This window comes from Ictidomys tridecemlineatus, chromosome 2 (assembly GCF_052094955.1).
Source record: "Ictidomys tridecemlineatus isolate mIctTri1 chromosome 2, mIctTri1.hap1, whole genome shotgun sequence".
NCBI lineage: Eukaryota > Metazoa > Chordata > Mammalia > Rodentia > Sciuridae > Ictidomys > Ictidomys tridecemlineatus.
Genome location: NC_135478.1, coordinates 178099699 through 178125004, shown reverse-complemented (window position 1 = coordinate 178125004; position 25306 = coordinate 178099699). Strand labels below are relative to the sequence as shown.

Below are 25306 nucleotides of genomic sequence, written 5' to 3'. Positions count from 1 at the left end.
TAGGGAACTTAACTACACCCTCTCAGGTTAGGAAAAATGTGCTTGGGATACATGTCCCATATGGCCAAGGAGTTGTGAAAGTTTCACTTGTGTGTACTTACCAAAGCCTGTGAGGCCAGGGAGCAAGGGTGGGCGTGGGAGCCAGAAAGTGACTAGCAGGAACATTGGGGCCATGTGGTTCCCAGGCCTGAGCTCTTCATCTCCTTGCTTACCCCCAAGTAACTGGTGATTATGTTGCTGGGACAGTAAGGTTGACATTGTTACTGGATCCCGAGGGTGAAGGGTAGAACGGTCACAGAATAACTCATCCAAGTGCTTCTTTTCACCAGACTTGTCCTCTCACTGTCCACACAGTCAACCTGGTGGTTAATTAAAACTCAGTCACACATGAAGATGTTGCCTTCAGTTTATGTGACAACTAAAAATATTGAAACTCACCTTTATTAATGCTAATGGTCTTGTCTTTTATCTTGGAGAGAGCATCTGTTCACAAAGATGGATAGTTCTGAGTTTATTTGTATTCAAAAGTCCTTTGGGCACATATTCAGTACTCATCCTAGTGAATATAGTGGGCCAAAGATGAAATTATGCACACAAATGCAAAAGGTCAAACAGCAACTAGATTGTGAATGATGGACACGTTTGTCAGTGTGTAGTTTAAGGGAAAAAAACTTACCCTTCGGGTTCTAGCTCCAGTGAGAAAAGCAACACATATGGGGGTGGGCGGATTTGGGTGTGAATCTCTGTTCCACCATTTATTGGTGTGGGGCTTTCTCATTGGTAAAATGGGAAGAAGGATGCCTATATCCAAAGGTTGTGTGACTTACCCCTCTGCTCTGGGAAGGGGGATAATGTGCTCTCCTGGCATGTTGTGGGCACTTGATAGTTTTATGAACGCTGTATTTTGCATAGAGGAGGGGGATATTAATTTTTAGCCTGGGATCAAGGAGAAAGCCTCCCTGGGAGAGGACTGGGTTGCACTGGACCTGAGCCAGGAGGGCTGACCAGGATTTCAGAGAGAGGGGGTGGAAGAAAAGCCACTCTTGGCAGAGAACACAGTCTGCGAGCGCAGCACTGGTGGTGGGACTGTGGAGCAGGGTTTGTTAAGCCAGGTGCTCTGTAGATTTGCCTGGAGCTCCAGGAAGTGAGGATAGGGAAATTAGCAAAGCAGATTACAATCGGAGGGACCTTGTATCCTTGGTGAGGAACCTGAGCTTTATAGGCCAGTGTTTCAGAAAGGGCAACCCACAAGGAAAAGCAGCAAGGACTGGGATAGTGAGAAGAGGGGACAAGTTGGGAGCTCTTACTGAAGTCAGGGCTGGTGTTAATGGAAAGGCCAGCTATGAGCCTCACAGAGAAGGGAGCCTCTTCCTGCAGCTCAGGAGTCCAGTCCATATTACAGGTTGAGTATCCCTTATCCAAAATGCTTGGGACCAGAAGTGTTTAAAATTTTGAAATATTTCCATAGACATTATCACTTGAGCATCCCTAATCCTGAAATCAAATCCAAAGTGCTCCAATATCCAATATTCAAAACTTTTTCGCGTCAGGTTGGCACTCAGAAAGTCTTGAATTTCAAAACATTTTGAATTTCCAGGTTAGGAGCGATCAGAATGTTCTTGGAAAGCTTTTTCACATCCCATGTATCCTCTTGCTGCCATACTGAGACCCTCTGCTACCAATGCCTTTGAGAATCATTGCTGAGATACTTTAGGATCAAAGGTTGACCCATGAAGGGGAGAAAGAGAAGAGGCAGAGCAGCAGAAGGAAAAGGATGAGTCAGAGGTTATCTAGCCCGCTAACTGGGAAGGGGGTGATTACATCCACAGTGGTGGAGAGGGAAAGGGAACTCAGGTTGGAGATGGAGATGAAGAGTATGTGTTTATTCTCACTCGAGTTTGCCATGGAGATGACTGACTAGGTTTTCTCAGGCTAGCCAAACTCATCTTGTGTATGTTCATTAAATTTTTGTATACAGTCAGATGTTTCCAAATTCTTGTGTTTATTATATATCTGGAGGCAACTGTGTAACAGCCCAAGAGAAGATTGATCACTAAGCAAAGGGCACAGAAAGGCTGCCTTCTTGAGGTGCAATGCATTGTTCCGGTTTCCAACAGCATATTAACTCCACAGGAAATTGGATGACTTACCAATGACCCTTTGGAACTTAGAAGTTTCCAGAAGGGAAAAAGAAGAAAGCACAGACAAGACTGGTTTCAATTATTTTCCTCACTTTTCCTTTTGACACAGTGACATCAGACCAGGCGTGGTCCTCTCAGACCCTCTCCAAGTGTCACCAAGCAGGAGTCTGATGTCATGGGACTATGCCATGGCTACTGGGATAGTAGTAGTAAAACTACAGTTTAGTCAGTCACTGAGGATCTCCTCCCTTACCTAAAATTCTTAGTCTCCCTTCAGTTTGATTATCATTTTCTTCTATTCCTGGATGGGTTAAAAAAGTAATTTATGCATCTGAAAATGTAAACTACTTTCTTACTCTGGACTCATTTTATCAGAGAAAAAGGGTCTTGGGATTAAGAAGAGGTCTGAGGTCTAGGCATGTGCTCATTATCACCCTTAGCTCTCCCCCAACTTACTGTCAAGTGCTGATTTTAATTTAGAAGTAGGCATCTTTATTTGGGTTCTGTTTCCTAGGTGGCTTAACTCTCCTTTGATCTTCTTTCATGGTGGTCTGACTTCACCTCCCAAAATGCGCTCGTCTGTGTGAAGGATTTGCCCATTTGCTCTTTGTTAGCGCTCATTCTGCTTTCTCTTACTTCCAGTTGTCCTTGTTCATCACCCCCTCCTAAATCTTCATCTTAGTTTGGTTTTGAGCATTCTATCTTTTATCTCTTTCCCTTCCAACTCTTTCCCTCTTCAATGCCCTTAACCAGAAAGGGAGATGGTACTAGTCTTATTTAGCCTGGATTTAAATGTAAGCTCTGCCTGTAACTATCAAGTCAATTAATGTCTGAGCCTCAGTTTCCTCCTCTGTAAGTCAAATGTGTTAAGAGGGTGTGTAGTTTCCCAGGGCGGCCCTAACAAAGTATCATAGACAGGGGGATGAAACAATAAATATATATATTTTTTTTCTCCATCTCAGAGGCTGAAATCTGAGCTGGAGGTATGGGCAGGGTTAGTTTCCTCTTTCCTCAGCTTATAGATGGGTGATTTCTCCTGTGTCTTCACACCATCTTCAGTCTGCATGTGGATCTTCATTTCCTCTTCAAAGGACACCAGTCGTGTTGGATTCGTGTTGGATTCGAGCCTGCCCTAATGATCTCCTTTAGCCTTAATTATCTTTTGAAGACCCTATTTCCATAGAGTCACATTGTGACACATCGAATTAGATCTCCAAAATAGGAATTTGGAAGGAAGTCAGATCAGCCCTTGGTAGAGAGTTAAATGGAATACTGTAATTGGCATCGCCGGCTCTGCTGTTTCCTTTGGTCTAGCCTCTCGCTGGTGTATTTTCCTGTAGCACTGACCTTGGTTCCCCTTATCTTGCCTTTGCTTCTTTTTTGGAGACATCATATAGTTGATGTGTGTGCAGGGACTTCATGTTTCAAGCTCTGTTCTCAAAGCTGAGTGCCAGACCACTGTTTTCGCACCTCACATGTAACTGGCACACGCCCCAGGCCCAAATCCAAGGGCCTTCACTCCTCTAATAACCTGTGCCATCGGCAGCACTGGTGCCTTGTTTCCTTTCCTCTCCACTGAGATCTAATTGACCACCAAGTGTAATTCAGCATATTTTACTGTCATTAACTTTTCAGAGCAGTCAATTCCATCCATTTGTTTCTCTCCATGTTGTAATTGCTTCAATTAAAACACTTCACTTTTTTAAAATTGGGGAGTTCATTCAGGGGCACTTAACCAATGAGCTAAACCTCTAAACCCTTTCATTTTTTATTTTGAGACAGGGTCTTGCTAAGTTGCTTAGGGCCTTACTTAGTTGCTGAGGCTGGTCTCAAACTTGTAATCCTTCTGCCTCAGCTTCCTGAGTTGCTGGGGGAAAAAAACTTTTAATTTTTTCCACTTAGTTTCCCCTTATCTTGTTTTTCCAAATTCAATAATTCTGCCAAAAGCGTTATTTTGCTAAAATGTAATATGATCATTTAACTTTTTTCTTCTTAATTCCTCAGGAATTCCTTTTCATTGTAGAAGGGTAAAATAAGCCCCTTAAAATGGCAAACAACTGCCTTCATACCCTGCCCCAACCAACCTTTCCTGCCCCCTTTGGCCACCTCCAGCCCCTGCCTAGAAAACCAGGGAGGGTTTTTAAGATTGTTTGACGCTATCTTCTCTGTGAAGCATTTCCTAGCTTTATTTATTTTTAAAATATTTTTGGTTGTAAACTATGCATAACATAAAATTTGCCCTTTAACACATTTTAGTGTAAGAAGCTCTGTAGTCCTTAAGCAATAACTCCCATTGTCTCTTCCCTCTTCCCCTAGTAACCTCTAATCTACTTTCAGTCTTTACTCTATTAGATATCTCTTAACTATCCTAGATATTTCATATAAATGGAATTATTATATTTGAAATTTTGTGTGGCTTGTTTCACTTAGTATAATGCTTTCAATATTCATCCACTGTAACAAGTATCATAATTCTCTTTGTGACCGAGGGATATTTCACTGTATGTATTTGCCATATTTTGTTTATCGGTTTACCAGTTTAAAGACACTTGAGTTCTTGCTACCTTGTGGCTATTGTGAATAGTGCGGCATAAATGGTCATGTAAAAGTGTCTATTTGAATCCTTGTTTTTAGTTTTTTGGGTATGTACCTAGCAAGAGAATTGTTGAATTCCCAACATCTGGATTAATTTCTTCCTCTTTTTTTGAATCACACTCCATGTGATTAAACTGTGGTGTTTGACATGTACTGTAAATTTTTTATGCTTATATCAGTACCTCACTGAACTATGTAGAGCACATGTAATCCAAAGAGGTCCCTGTCTGGTCTATTTAGGCTGTTCATACATTTATTGAAGGGTTACATGAAGAAATGAAAAAATGAGCACCCAAACCCAATTGTGTTATGGGCATGGTGGGTAAGCGTGCCAAAAATTGTTTGCTGTTAAGGTCTGTTTCTAATTCGATTCTAAAGAGAAACAGCTTACTAATCTAGTAGACGAGGAAAACGTGTAAAATTTAGAGAACAGACACTTTTCCTTGCAAGAAGAGGCTCCATGAAACAGCTTGAAGTAGTTGAAATCCAGCCGCTGTCTGAAGTACCAGCCAAATGCACTCAGGGTTTGTGGCACATAGTGAGTGACATTTTCATGTGTGACTTAAAAAAAAGTACAGATTACCAATAAAAATCATGAGACTTTTGTTCCCTGCTTTTAGACATTCCGTCCGGCTGCTATGCTGATAGAGCGATCGTCTGACTTTGGTAAAACATGGGGCGTGTACAGATACTTCGCCTATGACTGTGAGAGCTCGTTCCCAGGCATCTCAACTGGTCCCATGAAAAAAGTCGATGATATAATTTGTGATTCCCGATATTCTGACATTGAACCCTCGACAGAAGGAGAGGTTTGTTTATTCCTTTGTTCTCCATTCTACTTGCAAGTCTGCTTTTTGGGACGTTGTAAAAATGCCAACCACTCTCATCTATTTTTAGGTGATATTTCGTGCTTTAGATCCTGCATTCAAAATAGAAGATCCTTATAGCCCGAGGATACAGAGTAAGCTTGTTTTCAAATAAATGTTTGGGTGGGAAACAGCACTCATGAAATGAGTATCACCCAGAACCCAAGTATTCAGTCCCTAATCCACCTACATTTTCTTTCTTCCACTGTAATACCCTACCAGGAGCTCTTGAAATGATCAGTAATAGGTCTTCAATGATGGAGAACATATTTTGATAAGAGTAAAAGATTTATGTCATAAGTACTCAAACAATTATGTTGATCATCCTGCTTTACTTCTGTTATTGCTCAGTATATTGTTTAGAATACAGATTAAGCTGTTGTAACAAAGAGTGCCAAAAAATACAGTTGCTCAAATAAAGTAGAAGTTTATTTCTCTTATACAATCAGCCAGAGGGTTTTCCAGAGAAGAAATGTAGCTCGACTGCTATAATTAAGCTTTCACTTCTACTTGCTATGTGGGTAGCCCTAGCTATATGGCCAGTCTTCTTCCCAGGTTTAGCCACGTGGCTAGAATTAGACCACTACCATTGTATCCTCAATCTGTGGCAGGCAAGCCAAGTTTCATTTAAAATGAGAGATGGAAATTGTTCATATCACTTCTGTTCATATTCCATTGGCTGCAACTGGTCAAATGGCCACAGTACAGGAGACACTAGGAAACATCTCCAACTAGGTGGCCATATGCTTTGCTAAAAATCTTGGTGAGGGAGGATGGGAAGGAAGAAGTGTCAGCCATCTCACTGTACTCAGTAAGGTGAAGGTTGTATTTCCATTTAATAGGTGAATACACTGAGGCTCACAGTTGGACAACATACATAAAGTGATGTGGCTATTAAATGGCAGTCAGATCTGAACCCACATGTTATGATTCTCAGTTCAGAGCTCTTTTTAATGTTCAGCAGATATGCTCATGCTATTATAGTATTACATTCTGATCTTTTTGGAAAACAATGTGCAATAATTAAAAGTATAGGCTTTGGAATCAACTGGATTTGGATCCCAGTTCCATCATATAGCAGTGTGACCCAGGGCAAGTAATTTATTTATGACTTTTGTTGCTGCTTTCTTTCATCTTTAAATGGAGAGAGTAATATTGACCTTAGGATAATTGTAGAAGGAAAATTAATTGACATATATAAATGACCAACCAAAATGTCTGACCTATAGAAAATGTTCAATAAATCGAAGCTGATGTTGGTGTGAATACTGTAGCCAGCTGTGGTTGAGGTATTGCACAGAGCTGGCCCTGGAAAGGGTGAGCCTGCCTCCCGTGCTGTGGAGTTGCAATCAGTTGAGTAGAGGCAGGGCTGGTCCTTGCTGATCTTTCCCAGCTGTGCTTGGCCCCTTTTTGTAAACCAAGTCCTCACGGAACTTCCAAGCTTGAAGCATGGAAGAATAGAGTGGAAGAAATCCAGGGAATATTGCCAGAAAAGTACTGCTTCCCTGCTTAAATTAATTTTGCATGTGGCCCAGACTGTCTCTGGTCCCTAATTTACTCATTCATTCTATTGTAAAACAAATGTTTAATAGTATTTCCAGCTCTGTGCCACTATATGAGTGAGCTATGAGGCCATCCTTCCGTGTTTCAAAATTCAGTTGTGAATTTTGTATTCACGTGAGCTGATCATGCTTTGGATTTACTTTGTAATCCAGGGAACAATGTTTCTTGAGTTGTCCCTATTGTACAGACCTCGGAGATGCACTTCAAAGATGATCCCCTGATGGAACAGCAGTTTTTTTCGAGGCTTGATTGTTAACTCTAGCAGCAGAGCAAGGGGAGCATATTTGCTCTTCTGAGGGCTTCCACAAAGATCATTTCAAGGGTTTCTAAATATTCCAGCTGCCCTTCATATTTGTAGTTGGGCCTCTCTTCAGCAGGGGCTTGTGCTCACTTTGTGCAGGAGGATTTTGCAGTAGGGAATGTTGCCATTCAACTCAGTAGGAACGTGGGTTTTCTGCTGCAGATTTTACAAGTCTAAGGCGTGCATTTTAACTTTCCACCCCCAGCCATTTCTGTAGTCTTTGTTGTGAAGTATGCATTTATTATAAGTATATAAAATTGTATTTGGGCTTTGAAAGTATCTAATACACTGGGCCACTACTCTTTTGTCTTCTATTGTACATTGTAAGACTGTATCAGCATAAATGAAAATAAAGCTTATGAACAATTTCAGGCTACAGAGCTCAGCCAGGGGGCAGATGGAATAACCAATCTCCCGGGATCCACTTTGGCAAGAACAACTTAGAAATTAATGAAAACAATCATGGAGAAGGTTGACTAGCTGTTGGTTTAGCCAATTGTGGGAGGATGTAATTGAAGCCCAGCTTCTGTAGTATGCATAGGCCTTCAGATCTAGGATGAAAAAAAAAAAAAGATGTAAGAAATTGATTTACAAGGATCCTTTATTTAAGAAAAATTAATTTGCCCTGACATCCTCATACTAAAGCCCTTTATCCTTATGTCTCTTTATTATATTGATAAGTATGGAAATGTTTTGTAAAACTAGGACAAGAAAAGTTGTAGATTACAAAATGTTGCTTAAAAACTTGGTTGACTTATTCTTTCCCTAAATTATAGTTATTCTGGAGTGTTAAATCTATTTTGGTAACTTGAATTTCATTGAAGTGGCAGGAAATTTCAGATGGTATTTTCTCCTCCAAAAGTAGATAAAGAAAAATATGCTCCTAACTGTTGAAATAATAACAAGAATTGAAGTGAAGGTAAATCTTTTCCCACCTGAATGGAATTTTTCTGTGAGACTGACACTAATTTCTGAGGGTGCCAGATGGTATTCGGGAAGCGAGTGGCTTCTGGTAATCACACACCTGCATTCTTATCATTTCTCCACTTTCACACTTCTTGGTGAATCATGGTCTTCAGACAGATTCAACACAGGTTAGACATTCTTGGAAAACTGAGAAGGCAGTAAGCTTTCCTGCTTCCAGGGACCGTCACGTTATGTTAAGCTTTACAGCTGTCATCTAGACCATCTCAGGGGAGTAAACTTTTCTTAAGCCATTTTCATTTGTCAAGCCTTGCTCTAAAGAGAAAGAAAGTATAATTGCAAAAGAATTCTTGGTTGTTTGACCAGACTTTTCATCTTCTTGGTTGACCTTCACAGATCTATTAAAAATCACCAACTTGAGAATCAAGTTTGTGAAACTGCATACTTTGGGAGATAACCTTTTGGATTCCAGAATGGAAATTAGGGAAAAGTACTACTATGCAGTTTATGATATGGTGGTCCGAGGAAATTGCTTCTGCTACGGCCACGCCAGTGAATGTGCCCCTGTGGATGGATTCAGTGAGGACGTGGAAGGAATGGTAAGTCAGTGTTCCTTGCGGCTTGCTCTTTTATACTGGTGATTTTAAAAGGCAGGATTCAGTCTTGCCTTAAACCTTTCACATTTTTTTAGGGGGTTTCGTTTTCCAGGCTTAGGTTTCACCACTTTACCAGGTTGGTGGTTGATTGCTGATTTTCTCTTCAGTTTCTTGGACTGTGAGAATGTATGGACTGCTCATTTCACAAACCCTGAATGAAACTTTGTAATTTTTTTGCTATAGGTTCTTGCTAAAGAAGATATTCTAGTCATCAAGGATTAAAAAATTGTCTAAATAACAATTTAGTTTGCCTTTACAGTAGGGAAGATTAAAAACCACAGGTATTCAGTCTTTATGCTAGAAAGCAGAAATTGATCCCAGTCCAAAGCAACTAGAAATTTTAACTCAGACCCATGGGATATCTTTAGAAATTTAAAGTTCAAGAAAAGTTTTCTTTGTATTTTTCTTCTAATTTCATTCCTTGTATACTTCCATGTTGTGTTTGTACTGTTATGAGTGTTTTAAAATTTGGAATTTGGGTGATTTGCCAAATATGTAGAAAGGGTTAGGGTACTCTAACCTAGTTAAGTAACTTCTGGGAGAATTCTTATAGACCCAGGGGATTTTAGTGTCAGGATTCAGAAGATCACCTAAACCAACTGTTCTTGGTAGAAGAGACCAGAGATTGAGAACTTGGCGCAGGAGTCCTAGATAAGTGAATAACAGATGGGTATTCGGATTAGTGCTCCTGCCCTTCCCTTAGGGTTCCTGCCACCAAACTCCAGGCCTCCCTTGTTGAAGGGTGTGCCTTGCTTACTTAATGTCTTTTTGAAATTTGTTAATCCTTATTTTTAAAAAAGGTTCAGGATTGGATGTATTCAACCTTATAAAAATTCTGTCTTCCTTTTACTCCAGTTAGATGTTTCAGTGCATAAACAACTTGGATAATTTTGTTCTTATTGAGGTGCTGGGGATCAAACCCAGGGCCTCATGCATGCCAGGCATGCCCTCTACCACTGAGCCACAACTTACTTAGATTTTTAACAGAGCCTGAAGGCAGGGATAGATGGGATAAATATGTTACTGATCTTATAGTATGTCTTTGAGAAAATGCCAGGTAGATTATGCAGTTACTTTCCAATGTAACAAATCTGCTGCATAGTAAATGTCATGTTACTCTCATGGTGTCAGAGTATGTTGTCCTGTTTGCTCAGATACTGTAGAGTCTCATGGTATGAACTTTGGACCATTTTTCAGTTTATATAAAACCACTTTGTAGTGGGAGGACTTTTTACTTTCAGCTACCTTCAGTCTTGTCAGAGCAAGTCCAAAAGGGGCCTGTTAGTTCTGTTTCTGAATTCAGTTTTATAGAAACTAGTGTTAAGGTGAAATACCCATTACATACATATATGATGAGCAGAAATAGTTTATCATTTGCATGTCTCAGGAGTCCCAAGCATACATGTTTTATAGCCAAATAACATGAATAGTGCAGCAAATTAGATTGTCTTTCTGGGATTTTGTTTTCTGACTTAAAGGGAAAAAAAATATTTGATTTTTAAATTTTTATTTTGGTTGAAAAAAGTGCTATGTCTAAAGTTTTTTGGTTTTGTTTTTTTTTTAAAAAAAGCAAATAACTTTTTAAAAAATGGTTATCTGGGTTGAGCATGGTAATGCACCCTTAATCCCGGCTTCTCTGGAGGCTCAGGCAGAAGGATCACAAGTTCAGCAACTTAGATCCTATCTGAAAATAAAAAATAAAAAGGACTGGGATTTAGCTCAGTGGTAAAGCACCCCTGGTTCTAATTTCTAGCATCTCTCCCCTCAATTTATTTGGCCTTGTGGCAAAACTTGCAGTAATATGAATTGGTCTCCAGATATAGTTCTGCATTGTGACTTTTGAGGTTTCTATTACAGTAGTTTTTTTAAAAAAATTTTTAAGTAATTAGTTTGCTTTTTTAAATTAGCAAATTTTGTTTATCTGAGTTATTTTTATGGATGATAAAATACTGGGCATCCATTATGTCATGGGAACTATTCTAGAGTGGGAATTATAGCCATCTACAAAATGGATAGAACTTGCTGGGAGAGGAAGAAGATAAAACGAGGAAACCCTCACTGTGGCAAGCTAGCAATTCATGTGGAAAGGGGTTTATATTTTCTATGGATTGTAGAGACAGTTTGGCCATTAGTTTCTCTGACCTGACCTTGCTGGCCCCTGTTTTTCAACTTTCAAGGTCCATGGACACTGCATGTGCAGGCATAATACAAAGGGCTTAAACTGTGAACTGTGCATGGATTTCTACCATGATTTGCCCTGGAGACCTGCCGAAGGTCGGAACAGCAATGCCTGTAAAAGTAAGTCTCAGCCCTGGGGAGGTTTTGAATCAATTGGGATTCCAGTTCTCTGGTTCACAGTGCCTAAACAGTGAGCTGTTTTGAAGAGGAAGAAAAGTTACACACTTCTCCCAGGCTCACCGTGATATTTCCAGGAGACCAATAGTATGCATTCAGTTAATTTAACAAAAATTACTATTTACTGAGCAGCCCCTCTGTGTTTGGCACTGACCCAGGAAGACTGAGTTGTTGTCCTTGATCTCATACCTGTTTTTAAGACAAGATGATATGAGGGAAAATGAAAGAAAAATATGGCATGGTGGATCATTAAGGCCAGAGAGAGATGGAGTAGGGTTTTCAGCCTCAATTCCGTGCCAGCCAGCTGTGCCCTCTGGATAATTCCCAATGTTATTCTCTGTGCAGAGGGGTACAGAAGTGTGAAGCAACACCCTTCCCACCTGCTCTGATTTCATACACTTTTCCTCCCCTTTAAGAGAGTTCCTCTGCCCTCACTAGGAGGAATGTTCTAAAAGTTCAAAAACCAGTGAAAGCTGGAGTGGTCACTGCTTTGTTAGCAGTTAGCACCCAGCTGGCCCTTGATGAGTGGTACTTGAGGTTGCTGGATGAGAGGGACAGGGACGTCCCTCTGTAGAACGTCCTATGGCAGAGGCAAGTGGGGAAGCTAAGAGTGTAGAGCCCCAGGAGAGCCAGACAAGAGCAGTTGGTATGCCCTTGTGTTGAGCATGAGTGAGATGATTGGAGCCAGGTTGGATGACTGCCAAAGAGGCTAGAGGAAGGAAATACATCTGAGAAGGTTGGCTAGATGGCTGTTAAACATATCTCAATTTTGTGGGGTGCGGTGGTATACGCCTTAATCCCAGTGACTCAGGAGGCAGAGGCAGGGGATTGCAACTTTGAGGCCAGCCTCAGCAACTTAATGAGGCCCTCAATAGTTTAGATCCTGTCCCAAAACAAAAAAGGGCTGGGGATGTAATTCAGTAGTAAAGTACCTCTGAGTTCTATCCCCCAGTACCAAAAGCAAAACAAAATACAACACAACAAAATCTCAATTTTTACCAAAGAGCTTTATCTCTTTTACCAAAGAGGCCTGATATGCTGGTAGGAATAGGGAAAAGGGAAAATGATACTTCATACCATGTTGTTCCAAACAGGGAGTCCAAACAGGCTTTCCTAGGAATGTACCACCTTTGGAGTACTTTCACCCAGTCCCACTGAATGGGACCTGTGGATATCCTCAGTGGACTGGCAGCTGTCCTTCTGATCATATGTTTCCAAGAGAATTTCCCTCGAGGGTTTTTCCTTTTTAATAGTCCATTTTCTTGCACAGATAAATATGTTTGCTTCAGAGAGTTCACATTTTTAGTTTCCAACCTGATTTAGGGTTTGAACCAGTATCATTAGTGGGGCTATGCCTTCTTGTTGATTGCTCTTCTGTCTGAACTCAGTTCCAGGTTTCCTACATGAGCCTTATTCCTGCAGACTCTGTTGATAAGTGGCTTAAATGTCTTTTCTTTACATTGGTCTTGTTATACAGAGTGTAACTGCAACGAACATTCCAGCTCATGCCACTTTGACATGGCCGTGTTCCTGGCCACTGGGAATGTCAGCGGAGGAGTGTGTGATGATTGTCAGCACAACACCATGGGACGGAACTGTGAGCAGTGCAAACCGTTTTACTACCAGCACCCGGAGAGGGATATCCGAGATCCTAATCTCTGCGAAAGTATGTGGGGATATGTCACATTGGGACCTACTTTAGGTTACCTTTCACATGGAATTGTCTGTAGTAACATCCCTCTCTGAGCCCAGTATGAGCAGCAGGTCAAGCGTGTTTAGTTTAGTTGCTTCCTGGGCTGTTGGGAGTGGAATTTACTTGATAGTTGAACCTTCTTTGGTTTATTTTTGTGAGATTTTGAGGGTAGAAGGGAACAGTGTATTTATATAACAATACATTGTGTTTTCTGGTCCATTTAACCTGCTCCTTTTTCTTCTTCTTAGAATGTACATGTGACCCAGCAGGTTCTCAGAATGGGGGAATCTGTGACGGTTACACTGATTTTTCTGCTGGTCTCATTGCTGGTCAGTGTCGGTGTAAATTGCACGTGGAAGGAGAACATTGTGATATTTGCAAAGAAGGCTTCTATGACTTAAGTGCTGAAGATCCATTTGGTTGTAAATGTAAGTCTGTTTAGTAAGAAGTTTGGGAGTTCTCCCATGTACCCAATTCCCATTTTACTTTGTAATTCTAAAACCAAACAGTGACTTTGGACTCACTTTGTGTGTTTTTTTGCCTCACTTTGTCTTTAATAAAGCTTGTGCTTGCAACCCTCTGGGAACGATTCCTGGCGGAAATCCTTGTGATTCTGAGACTGGTTACTGCTACTGTAAGCGTCTGGTGACAGGACAGCATTGTGACCAGTGTCTGGTAGGTAAATCCTAATCACATGGGATGAACAGTTAGTGAACATGACATGTTTTAATAGAGAACGCTTTTTACCATCATGGAGTCTACCAGCACCCCTTATGTGTTAATGTTAACAGACACAAGTAGAAGGTTCACAATATAGGAATTACTAGTGAATAATTTGACAAGATATTCACAGTTAAAATTATAAAATAAAGCTACAGTGAAATACCACTTTTACAGGCAAACTAGTAAGTTTTTAAAAATGAGAATACTTGCTATTAGTGAGGACATAATGAGGGCTCACACTTGTTTGTTGCTGATAGAAATGCAGACTGGTTCATACTCTGGAAAGCATTTTGGAGCTACATCTCAGTAGCCTGTGGAAATGTGCATACCCCTTGACCCACTAATCCCACTTCTGGGAATCTGTCCTAATGAAATAATCACCAAATTGGACAAAGATTATTCACAGGACTCACTGCCTCTTTATTAATCATGGCAGAAGACTTGGGAACAAGAGTGGGAAAATAGTTAAGTAAATTTGGAGATTTCCATACAGTGCTAAATTGATTGCTGTTGAAAATGACAATATCATGAGGAAATGCTTCTGCTGTTTAACAGAAAAACACAGGGCATGAATAATGTCTTGATTATGTAGGAAAAAATATCCAACAAGAAAAACAAAATATGGAAGGAAATACACAAAAAAGTTCACCAAAACGATTGAATGGGTTTTTGTTGTTTTTGCTTGATGCTTGAGATCCATTTGGTTATAAATGTAAGTCTCAATGGTAGAGGGCTTTTTTTCTAGCACATGCAAACCCGGGGCTTTGCATGTGCCAGACAGAAGCCCTCTACCATGGAGCTACATCCCTAGCCTTGGGTGGAGTAATCCTGAGGACAGTTTAAAAACATTATTCTGCATTTTCTATGGTATTCTTACATTTATCACCATTAAAAAAAAGTATTTGTATATAATCCTGATAGATTATAAATTTCTAGAAGTCTGATTTAAATTGGTAAGTTTTTGTTTGTTTTGGGTACCTGGGACTGAACTCAGGGGTGCTTAACCACTGAGCCATATCCCCAACCCTTTTTATTTTTTTATTGAGACAGGGTCTCATTGATTGCTTACATCCTTGCTAAGTTGCTGAGGCTGGCTTCAATCCTCCTGCTTCAGCCTCCTAAGCCACTAGGATTACAATTATATGTCACCATGCCCAGCTTGGGTAGCCTCTTTTTAATCTGCACATTTTTGAGGTTTAGAAATCATCTTCCCTGATAGATATTGTCCCATTTCTTTCTTTCTTCCCCCCCCCCATTTCAAATGCCCCAAAGACTTTGTGGTCTCCTCACCCTCCAGTTGTGAGAAGAATCTATGTGGTCTTTCCACACAGGTGAATCCTTGAAGGGCTTTCCTGGTGGGATTTATGACAAACTGAACTGAGGGAAAATTAAAGTCCTGCCAAATATTTGCTGTGACTTACTGCCAGCATAATTCAAAATGAAGAAAATTGGTATCTGTACTGCTTACTCATTAATTGCACAAAGAAAAGGAGTCTGATGTGACCCTGTCATGTGATTACCTATAATCCTCTGCCTCCTGTGACCTGCAAACTTGGGTTCATTATTTCAGAATGTCTCTTCTTTCAGCTTTCTTTGGTGGAAAAACCAAAACCACGCTGTGACTTGTTCCTTGTGGTGTGTTGTGCAGCGCCAGGAACCCACCTTTACTCTTTTCACCTTTTCTGTTCTGCAGCCACAGCATTGGGGCTTGAGCAACGATCTGGACGGCTGTCGACCTTGTGACTGTGACTTCGGGGGAGCATTCAACAACAGGTGAGTGGAGCTCCACTTTGTGCTCTTTACTACAGTCACTGAGGCAGGTCAGCACATCTAGGAGCAGCCTGAGTGTCTATTGACTCTTAAGCTATACAGAGTATGTCCATCTTTGGTTTTAATACCTGGTAATTATTGGTACCCGCAGTCTCAGTATTTTCAATATTTTATTCCAGGATCTAGCTTTGAAACCTTCTAGTATACTTGCATTACTTGAGTTTTTATGGTGGTGTTTTCCTTTTCAGTATTTTTCATCAATGGAAGCCATGTATGCCCATGGTTAAAAAAAAAAAAAAATTAAGTTCAGAAGGGTATAGAGTGAAAAGTGTTTCTTTTCTTGTTCTCACTTTCAATTTTCTTCTAAGCACTGCCTAGAAGTGTCACTATGAGCAGCTTCTTATATCTCCCTAGAAATTAATAGTTTAATATGCTTGTTAAAATTGACATTCTATAATGCACCAATAAAACATGGAAAAAATTGATATTCCTTCTCATTTCTTTTAAAATGACATGTTAAGTTTTAGTAATTTTTTTTTTTTTGGACAGATGAATTCAAAGAAAATCATGTACTCCTTGTTTTCTACTTTCATTCAGGGTTTTAAAAGAGAAACGTGTGTATTATATTCTGAAACTTGATCTTTTTCATCTGTAGAACCTTTTCCACATCAGCCTATATTCATCTACCTCTTTCTTTTCAATAGCTCTTTGGCACTTTAACATGTGAAAATGCCATGGCTTATTTTATTTTCATATTTTTCCCTTTTAAAAATGTTACAGTGAATATACTTGCTATCTTGACGAACGTTTGGAGACATTTCTGTAGACCAGGTTACCAGCGATGGAGGTGCCAAGTCAAAGTACATGCACATTTTTTTTATTTTAATAGAGAATGTCAAGTTGTTCCAGGCAGATTATACCAGTTGACTTTCCAGCCAGAGGATTATAAAAGTACCTTTTCCCCATCCCCAGAAACAGCTGATATCATTAAACATTTTATTTTTTTGCCAATCTAACAGATGGAAAACAGATTCTTTTACATGGAGAATCTTTTTATTTTCTTTCTTTCTTTCTTTCTTTCTTTTTTTTTTTTTTGGTAACTTCCAAATCCAAAAATAAAAACTATGTATAGTAATTCTTTAGTTACAAAAATATGCCAGTATTTCTTGAATAGAAGGAACATGAAGCTCTACCAAAAATTATAATACACATTTGGCAAAGTGCACAATTTGTGGGAGTTTAATAAACCGCCTTTGAGCCCTAGAGAATTTTGGTCTCTCACTGGATCAGAGTCAGAACATCTGGTAAAGTCAGTGTAAGTGATGGCTGAGAGACTCAACAGATGTTCCCTTGTCATCCTGAATCTCCCCTTGGAGAACATGCTGAATTCATTGAGCAAGCTTCTTGGACTCAAAACTCAGTTCTCTTACAAGGTCATTTCCCAACACCATGGTAGTCCACTGGGAAGGAATGAGATGTTTGGGGTCGCAAGAACATGTTCTGTTTGGTCTCTTTATTTGGGTTTGTTCCATTGCACATTGTGCTGCAGACTCAGTATGGCCTGTAGTCTCTGCAACTCCAGCGAGAGTTTCTGTTCTTAGAAAACATCCAGGGAATAAGTCAAAAGCAGGAAAAAAGATTAACTGCTGTCTGCTTGTGGAATCCCTTCTCTTACTCCTTTGCGGCTCCTGAAGGCTTATTGATTCCTTTAGCAACTGATTCCTCCATAGAGAGCTGTCCTCACTCCCACAGCCCTCCTTGAGCCAATGGAAGTAGCCTACGTATTTCTCCAAATTATGGCCTAAACTCAGGAATGTCCTATGTTCCTTTACCCTAAGTGCTTTGTTTTTTACACTCCCTTCCTCTTTTTCTCTGTTCCACACACATTTCCTGCATATCTCCACCCACACAATGTCCCCGGCTGCCCTTCAATGTCTCCTGCAAAACTTAATAAAATCCAGAAGGTGTTCATCGAAAGTTTGTGAAAGAAAAAAATTTTAGTCAAAAATTTTAAAGCAGGTAGTCATCTGATTGACAAGACTTGCCAGCCTTTAAAGACCCACCCTTTAAAGATGTCTTCTAGTCCTGCTACTCTATTGGTCTCTAGAGGTGTTTGTCTTCCCCAGTGTTTTCCCCTAAGAGGAATTTCTCTACGTGTCCCCGAGGTCCCCTCTCCTAAAGCACTGCTCCTACTAGGAGACTGTGGTGTGTCAGTGCACTCAGAAAACATCTGCTGGGTGTTTGATTTGGAGTAAGCACTCTAAATACCTTTTACCTGACAGAATTCCTTCACTTGCCTCAGACACATAGTAGGTATTAACTAAATGCCAATTGAGTAAAGGAATCTGAGAAACAAAACAGTTTTTAAGATGGAGTGAGTAATCACGCACTCCTTAGGCAATCTCTAAATGTGATCCTCAACAATCCTTAGTTACTTAAGCCAGGGACAGAATGAAGTCATTTGAAGTTTTCCACATTTAAAAATGTATCGCGAGCCAAATGGATTTTTGATGGTACAGTAAAAGCTTAGTGATCGTGTCTATTCAGTCCACTGTTAATCTGAAATTTTTAATATTTAAAGAAGATCTAATTTAAGTAAAATAATTCAAGCCAGGTTAAAGAAATTTTGCCTGGCAGATTGCCTGCTTTGCTAAATAAGAATTAGTGGCAGTGGTTGCTAGGTAAACAGTATGTTCAGAAACATTGAAAAAGATAAACATCTTTACAGCATTCTTCAAAATTGTTTCCTTAATTAAACTTAGGCCCTCCATATCTGGCTTGAGCCCCCACCACTTTGGGGGAGATTTCTGCTTCTTATACTGATGCTCTAGCCCTCTCTCAGTGTTTCAGCAGCACCTTATTTTTGCATCTCTTTACCACCTTTTATTCTGTTTTGTGTTACCACTTTGTTTAAAAGGTCTCTAGACAGACAGTGTAGTTTTTACATCTCCCGTGGCACTCAGCACAGTGCTCAATAAATGAGTGACTCAGAGTTATCGACTTTGAAACCAGAGCAGAATAAATAGAATAAAATAGACATTTTCATCAGTGTATTAAATGATTATGGTTCATCTAATCCTTTACCAATTGCCCTGATGTGGACATAAAGGGATACTAGAAACAGCTCCTACCAATTAGAAAGTATAGTTGGGATGATAGGGTGATGCTGCCCCGGAAAGAATGGGTGGTTTTGTTGATAATCAGGGTGGAACCAACTCTTAATTGAAATCAGACGTATGGAGGAGATGACAGTATTGAGCTATTAGGTGGCTATCATTATGAATGATGCTTTCTGTACTTTAATTTTTTCCACCTAATTCCTTAGTAATAGGGAAAAGTTGAAATTGTATTTTCCTTGCACATGACTGTTTAAATTAAAATTAAAAAACTCTTCTAAAAAATTTTTAAATGCTGCTAATTTTTATATTTATGAGAAGTCTCTGTTGTTTTAAAAAAAAATCTGTTCTTCACCTATTGGGAAAACATAGGGCCTATATTAGTTTTACTATTGCTTCTATAATAAATTGCCACACTTTAGTGGCTAAAAACATATAAATTTGCTATTTTACACTTCAGGTCAGTCTCAGCAAACTAAAAGCAAGATGTCCATGGGGCCATATGGCATTCTAAGGGCTGTAGTAAGGGAGAATTTGTTTCTTGCTTACGGTGATGGTTGGCAGAGTCCAGTTTCTTGCAGTCATAGAATGAGGTTTCCATTTTCTTGCTGGCTGTCATCTAAGGGCATTCCCAGCCTCTAGAAGCTGCTCAGGGCCCTTGCCTCTATCTTAAAGCCAGCCGTGGTGGGTCAGATCCTGGCTTACTTCTCTGCCTGCCTCTCCCACCTTTCAGAACTCATGTGCTGAGATGGAGCCCACACAGATAATCCATGATAATCTCCTCATTTCAAAGTTCTTAACCTTAAAGACATCTGTAAAGTCCCTCTTGCCATATCCATAGATTCCAGAGAAGAGGATATAGACATCTTTGGAGGCTGACAGTGCCTACCCCAGAGTATTATTTATTTTGTCATTATTCTGTCTTACTGATTCAATGACTTGAACCTGTTTTTATTTTATAGGGAGACTGGTGGAACATGTAATTTTAAAAAGTATACCATTTCTATCACATGTGATTTTTGTTATTACTTGAACACCAGAAAGTGTCTCACTCTGGATAAGATCAGATTTGAGCACCAGTCATGAAAACTGATGAAGATTAGGTGGGTAGGGAGGGCCTTTTAGCTGAGAGGAAAAGGAGGTAAAGACACAGACAGGAATGGGGGTGGCACGGTGACGATCTGGTCTGATCTAGGCCATCTCCACTCACTTTCCTCCATCATGCTCTTTGTTCTTGTCATTCCTGCCTCTGCCCACCTCCCCCCATGTCAACCTGTCAAAAATCCTTTTTTTTTTTTTTTGGTACCAGGGATTGAACCCAGTGGGGCTTTACCACTAAGCCACATCCCTAGCCCATTTTTTGAGTATTTATTTTGAGACAGGGCCTGTAAGTTCCTGAGGCTGGCTTTGAACTTGCGTTCCTTTTGCCTCAGCCTCGGGACTCACTGGGATTATAGTCTGCGCCCACACCCCACTATTATCAAAAATCCTTTTCAAATTTCAGTGCCACAGCTTTCCTGAAGCCTCTCAGTCTCCTCAGTTGGATGAACTGTATCTTCCTCCATACCCAGAGTGCTTTGCTGGTGGTTCTGCAGAGTTCTTACTGCATTGGATAATTACTTTATTGTTTATCTCTCCAGTTAGACTATAAATTCCTTAGGACATGCATCCCTATCTGCCCCATTTCTCTTTCTGCATATCATTGAGTGAGGGAGAATGGACTTACCAAAGAAGTTTAAGGATTGGTTCAGAAAGTTGACAGTGTGAGGGTATTGGTGCCAGGAAGCACAGCTTCCAAGGCCAATATTTGCTCAGTAAATATTTGTTGAAGAGTATGAGGAGCGTGGCTCCTCTGAAAGCTAAGCACGGGTCCTGGAAAGAGAAGCAGTTGTTTTCAGTGACTGGGTTGTGGAAGCTGCAGAAAGGCAGGCAGAGGCTTCACAGCTTGATATATAATAAGATCCAGGGAAACAACTGTGGGTTTTGTGAAAGGATGAAAACAGTGCCACCAGAAGGCAGGTTGGGTGGTGGTTGACCAGACAAACCGAGCAGAAGATGGAGAAGAGATGAGAAGTCAGTTTAAGAAGCTGCTACAGTAAACAGGCTAAGACAGTCACAGTGACCACAGGAAGAGGCTGCTAGGTTGAGAGATGATTTGAAATAAGGTTTGAATATTGGGATAAAGAAAAGAAAAGGTTATATCTGACCTGCACCAGCAGAAAAATTTGAACTCTGCTGACAGAAGTAGTAGAGGTGAGATTAAGAAGTTGGTGTGAAAAGCGAAGGACAGTTTGGGACAAGATGAATTAGTGCAGAGGGCAATTGGGCAAACCATGGCAATGTCTCACCCATGGCTGGAAATACAGAAACAAGCACAGCAGAGTCGGGGTGCCAGGAGCTGTAGGGGCAGGTAGAGCCACAAGAAGGAGCTAAATGAAGCAATCATTGGGACCTAGAGCCCTGCTCATCAGAGATGGTGATTCACATCTGTCACAAAGTCACCAAGATGTGCAATGGCAGGGCAGTTTGAGGCAAATTTGACTCTCCTGGAATTGCCTCACTGGGAGCTGTGCCTCAGGGAAGGCAGCCTGGGAGTCTGCCGGGCCTCTTCATCCTTGCCTCCATTTCCTGTCTCACGTGATTGCTCCTGAAGGATCTAGTTGTTTTCTTCTTTAGTGGTTCATGTTTTGGTCATTTGTTTCCTTGGTAAACATCTGCAGGGGAGGAAAAGAGGATTTCTTTTGTCCATATGATGTAATGTCTGATGGCTGAATTTCTGAAAAATGGCTGTTGGTGGCAGCCTGTGCCAAGAGCGCTGGTTCCTAACGGGAACAGGCTTTCCTCTCCTGGGAACTGGCCATAGGGTGTTAAGGATTCCTGTTTCTGTGGGATAGTGACATGGCATGCAGGAAGAGGTCTTCTTCTGAACTGTGACAGCCATTTGGGACATTTTAAACAAGCCTCTGAATGTTACAGATTACTGTGATAATTGATTTCAGGTGAACTTTGGGATGACAAAGAAAAAAAGGATCTCTAAGAATGAGTTACTTTAGTAACAATTTCAAACCACAGCTTAACTTTTTTTTTTTTTTTTGTCCTGGAGATTGAACCGAGGGGAACTTAACCACTGAGCCACATCCCCAGCACTTTTTATATTTTATTTTGAGACGAGGTCTCACTAAGTTACCTAGAGCCTCCCTAAATTGCTGAGCCTGGCTTTGAACTTGTGATCCTCCTAACTCTGCCTCCCAAGTAGCTGGGATTACAGGCGTGCAATATCGCACCTAGCACAGATTAAATTTTAATGGAGTAAATATGGATGCATGTAATTTGGGTTTTAGGCTCCAGTTGTGATGGGGAAACTAAGGTAAGGCCCTGTTCAGACCCTCAAGGAGTTAGAGAAATAAGGGGTTAGAGAAATCTGTCAGTAATATGCCATAAGGAAGAAAGCAACATGTCTTAAGAAGAATATAGTTAAGGAACAATTAAAACCTCAGAAATCACCACTTGAGAATGGTGGAGGGAATGAAATAGAACGTGGATAAAGGGATAGGAGTTGAGTGAGGCTCTGGAAACTGGAGAGTTGAAGACCCAGTGCTTCAATTTAGTGAATTCCTACTCTAATGAGCTTTGTTTTAGATGTTGAAGATACAGGAGTAAAAGAGACATTGTTTCTCCCTTAAGGAGGTGATGACTTGAGAGGAAGTTCGTTTTATGGAGGAAATTCATTTTATGGAATGGGGGCTGGTGGTCAGGAAATGCCATTGCAAAGGTGGTTGTGAGTTGAATTTTTAAAGAACACGTGGATCTTTGCTAGGGATTAAGGGGAAAGGACCTTCAGGCTGGAGGAACAGCATAAGCAAAGGGAAGGAGACTTGAATCAAGTAGTGCATTCGAGAAACTGCAAGTAGTTGAGTATGGTGGGAGAGATGAGGCTGGAGAGGTGCAGAACAGCAGATTATGGAAGGTGCAGAGTGCACCTTCCCAAGGCCACTGTGATGTGACTCAGTTGATAAGTTCCAAACCTGGCAATGAGGATTCCAGTTAGACTTATTGCCTTTGCTGTTTGGGAAAGAGAAGCAAAATATAGCATGATCAGTAGAAAAGAAGAAGACAGACATAAGATGCAAAGAGGTAAGGTCGCAGAATTTGATTCTTATTTGTATATGAAGAAGTAATCTGTAGAATACCTTCTAAATTTCCAACTTAGTTGACTCAGTGGGGATAGCGGGGAGCAAGAGTGCCTTCACCCCAGTAGAAAACATGGGAGGGATTGAGTGTTGCCATTTTGGACCCTTTCATGTGGGGTGCCTCTGGAATAATCAAGTTGGAGGTGTCCTTCAGGGAGTTGGATATTTGGGTCTGAGGCTCAGGAAAGAGCTCACAGTTGGATATAAGCAAAACAGAAAAGATACCAAAGCAAGAAAGTGTGTAATGTCTATAGAAAATCTCTACATGGGTGGAGCATAAGTGAAGAAAGAAAGAGAGGTAAAACTGAAAAGAGGTTTCATTGTCATGCTTTAGAGTTTGGGACTCATTCACAGGCATTATTTTTTCCCTCACATATTTTTGTTTTGTGAAGGAAATAAAATTCTACATAAACCTCTTACCCCCTGTAATGTTTAATGGCAAAGACAGAATAGCTTCCAGTGAACCAATTCATGTGTATGGCCAACACAGCTGACCTGCTCTTCCTCCCTGCAGTTGCTCTGCGGAGTCGGGCCAGTGCTCCTGTCGACCTCACATGATCGGAAGGCAGTGTGACGGGGTGGAATCTGGGTACTACTTTACCACCTTGGATCACTACCTCTATGAAGCAGAGGAAGCCAGTTTGGGGCCTGTAAGTAGAGGGGTGCATGGCAGGTTGGCAAAGGAGCATGATAAGGGGGGTTATGGTGTAAACGTGCTCTGCATAGAGGCCATTGAAGAAGCATTTTTGTAGCTTTTGTCAGCACAAAATATGGGTGTGGACATGCCTTATTGAAAACAGTCTAAATTTAAAGCTGAGTCAGTCTGTCATTCACAAATAAGACTTTGGAGCATTCACTAATAAGGCTTTTGGCTGGTGTGTTTAAGAAATTTGTCTTTGTAAGAAAAAGTCTGCCTCCATTCTTCTCTCTTGGTGTGCTCCAAAATTATATCTGACATCATATAGACTTAAAATGGATGTCTAGACTTCGGCTGAAATGGCTGAAGCAGTTGGAGTCTGGCTGGGCATTTTTATCCACATGACCTCTCCAAGCAGGTCTCTTGAGCTTCCTGCTAGCTTGGTAGGGTGAGGACAGCGAGACTTCTTCACCTGGCCTCTGGCTTCCAGGAAGGAGGAAGCAGAAGCTGGCAGATCTCTTGAAGCCTGGACTCAGAAGTCCCAGAATATCATTTCCTGACATCCTATTGGTCACACAGCCAACTAAGTCTCATAGAGGATAATGTAGTTTGTGTCTCTTGATGGTTAAAGCTGCTTACAGACAGAGGAATAAAAGAATGGATGGTGGCCACCTTTGGAGGTGACCAACCACAGGTGTTATCTAACAACCTTGTGAACAGGGCATCAGAAATGACTTAGTAATTAGCCAGTGCTCATCAGCATATCGAGTTTATTTCCTTGTACTTAGAGCCTGAAACTAACGCCAATGAGACAGAAATAACTCTATTAGACATTGGACTGACTAGCCTTGTGGAGACTCCGAAGATGACTCCATCCCTCCTAGACTTGCTTGTCATTTTGAGTCCCATCCCCAATGTCCCAAGACTTCCAACCACAAAACTAAAAAGAAACCAATTACCTGCTTATATATCAAAAACTCTATACAACCTACTGGGAAATTTGTGTCTGAAGAACAGATATGAGAGTCATGGTTTTGAATTTTTGGGTGGCTTTGGATTTCTTTGGCTGTGAAGTGAAATTGAATTCCACTGCATATAAAGCATAGCACTGTTCCCCTTGTTTCCCAGGGAGTCAGTGTGGTGGAACGGCAGTACATCCCAGACCGGATTCCATCCTGGACTGGAGCGGGCTTTGTCCGAGTGCCCGAGGGGGCTTATTTGGAGTTCTTCATTGACAACATACCATATTCCATGGAGTATGACATACTAATTCGCTATGAGCCACAGGTGAGGAACCACCCCAGTGGACTGTGGCAGGGTGGGCGGAGGGGGGGTGTTGGTGGAAAACAGAACTTTTAATGGGGACTTCAAGTTTCTGTGAAATCTGCGGTTTGTTTTGGTACAGTTCAGACTCTGACTTTTTGCTAACCTCCTTCATAAAAGTTAAAATGTATATTTTTCTTTTAAATTTTCATTTTTTCTCTTAATGGTGATGGGGATCAAACCCAGGGCCTCACGCATGGTGGGCAAGCACCCTACCAGTGAATGACAGTGAATACCCTAAAATGTCTATTTTTCTTGAATCCAGTTTCATTTAGTAAGGTGCTTAACCTGGCTGAATTGAGGAGACCCCATAGGCCTGGCTGCCCAAAGGTAGACACATTTCCCTCACTATAGTAAAGGGCTGGAGGTGACAGTGTGACAACAGAGGTGAGAATGGGGCTATAAGATGGAGGGAGTGACACCAATTGGGCTGAGCCAGAGGCTGCCAAAATG

General features: G+C 40.9%; 1 protein-coding gene across 1 annotated transcript in view; it reads left to right on the top strand.

Moving 5' to 3' along the window:
* The window catches only part of Lamb1 (laminin subunit beta 1), a 68047-nt gene that overhangs the window by 8304 nt on the left and 34437 nt on the right, over positions 1 to 25306 (top strand). The window contains exons 6-15 of the mRNA XM_005319439.5: positions 5357 to 5545; positions 5634 to 5697; positions 8787 to 8989; positions 11224 to 11344; positions 12879 to 13067; positions 13343 to 13522; positions 13657 to 13769; positions 15511 to 15590; positions 23408 to 23543; positions 24659 to 24817. Of these exons, the coding sequence (XP_005319496.2) occupies positions 5357 to 5545; positions 5634 to 5697; positions 8787 to 8989; positions 11224 to 11344; positions 12879 to 13067; positions 13343 to 13522; positions 13657 to 13769; positions 15511 to 15590; positions 23408 to 23543; positions 24659 to 24817 (1434 nt within the window). The remainder of the gene's footprint in view (positions 1 to 5356; positions 5546 to 5633; positions 5698 to 8786; positions 8990 to 11223; positions 11345 to 12878; positions 13068 to 13342; positions 13523 to 13656; positions 13770 to 15510; positions 15591 to 23407; positions 23544 to 24658; positions 24818 to 25306) is intronic.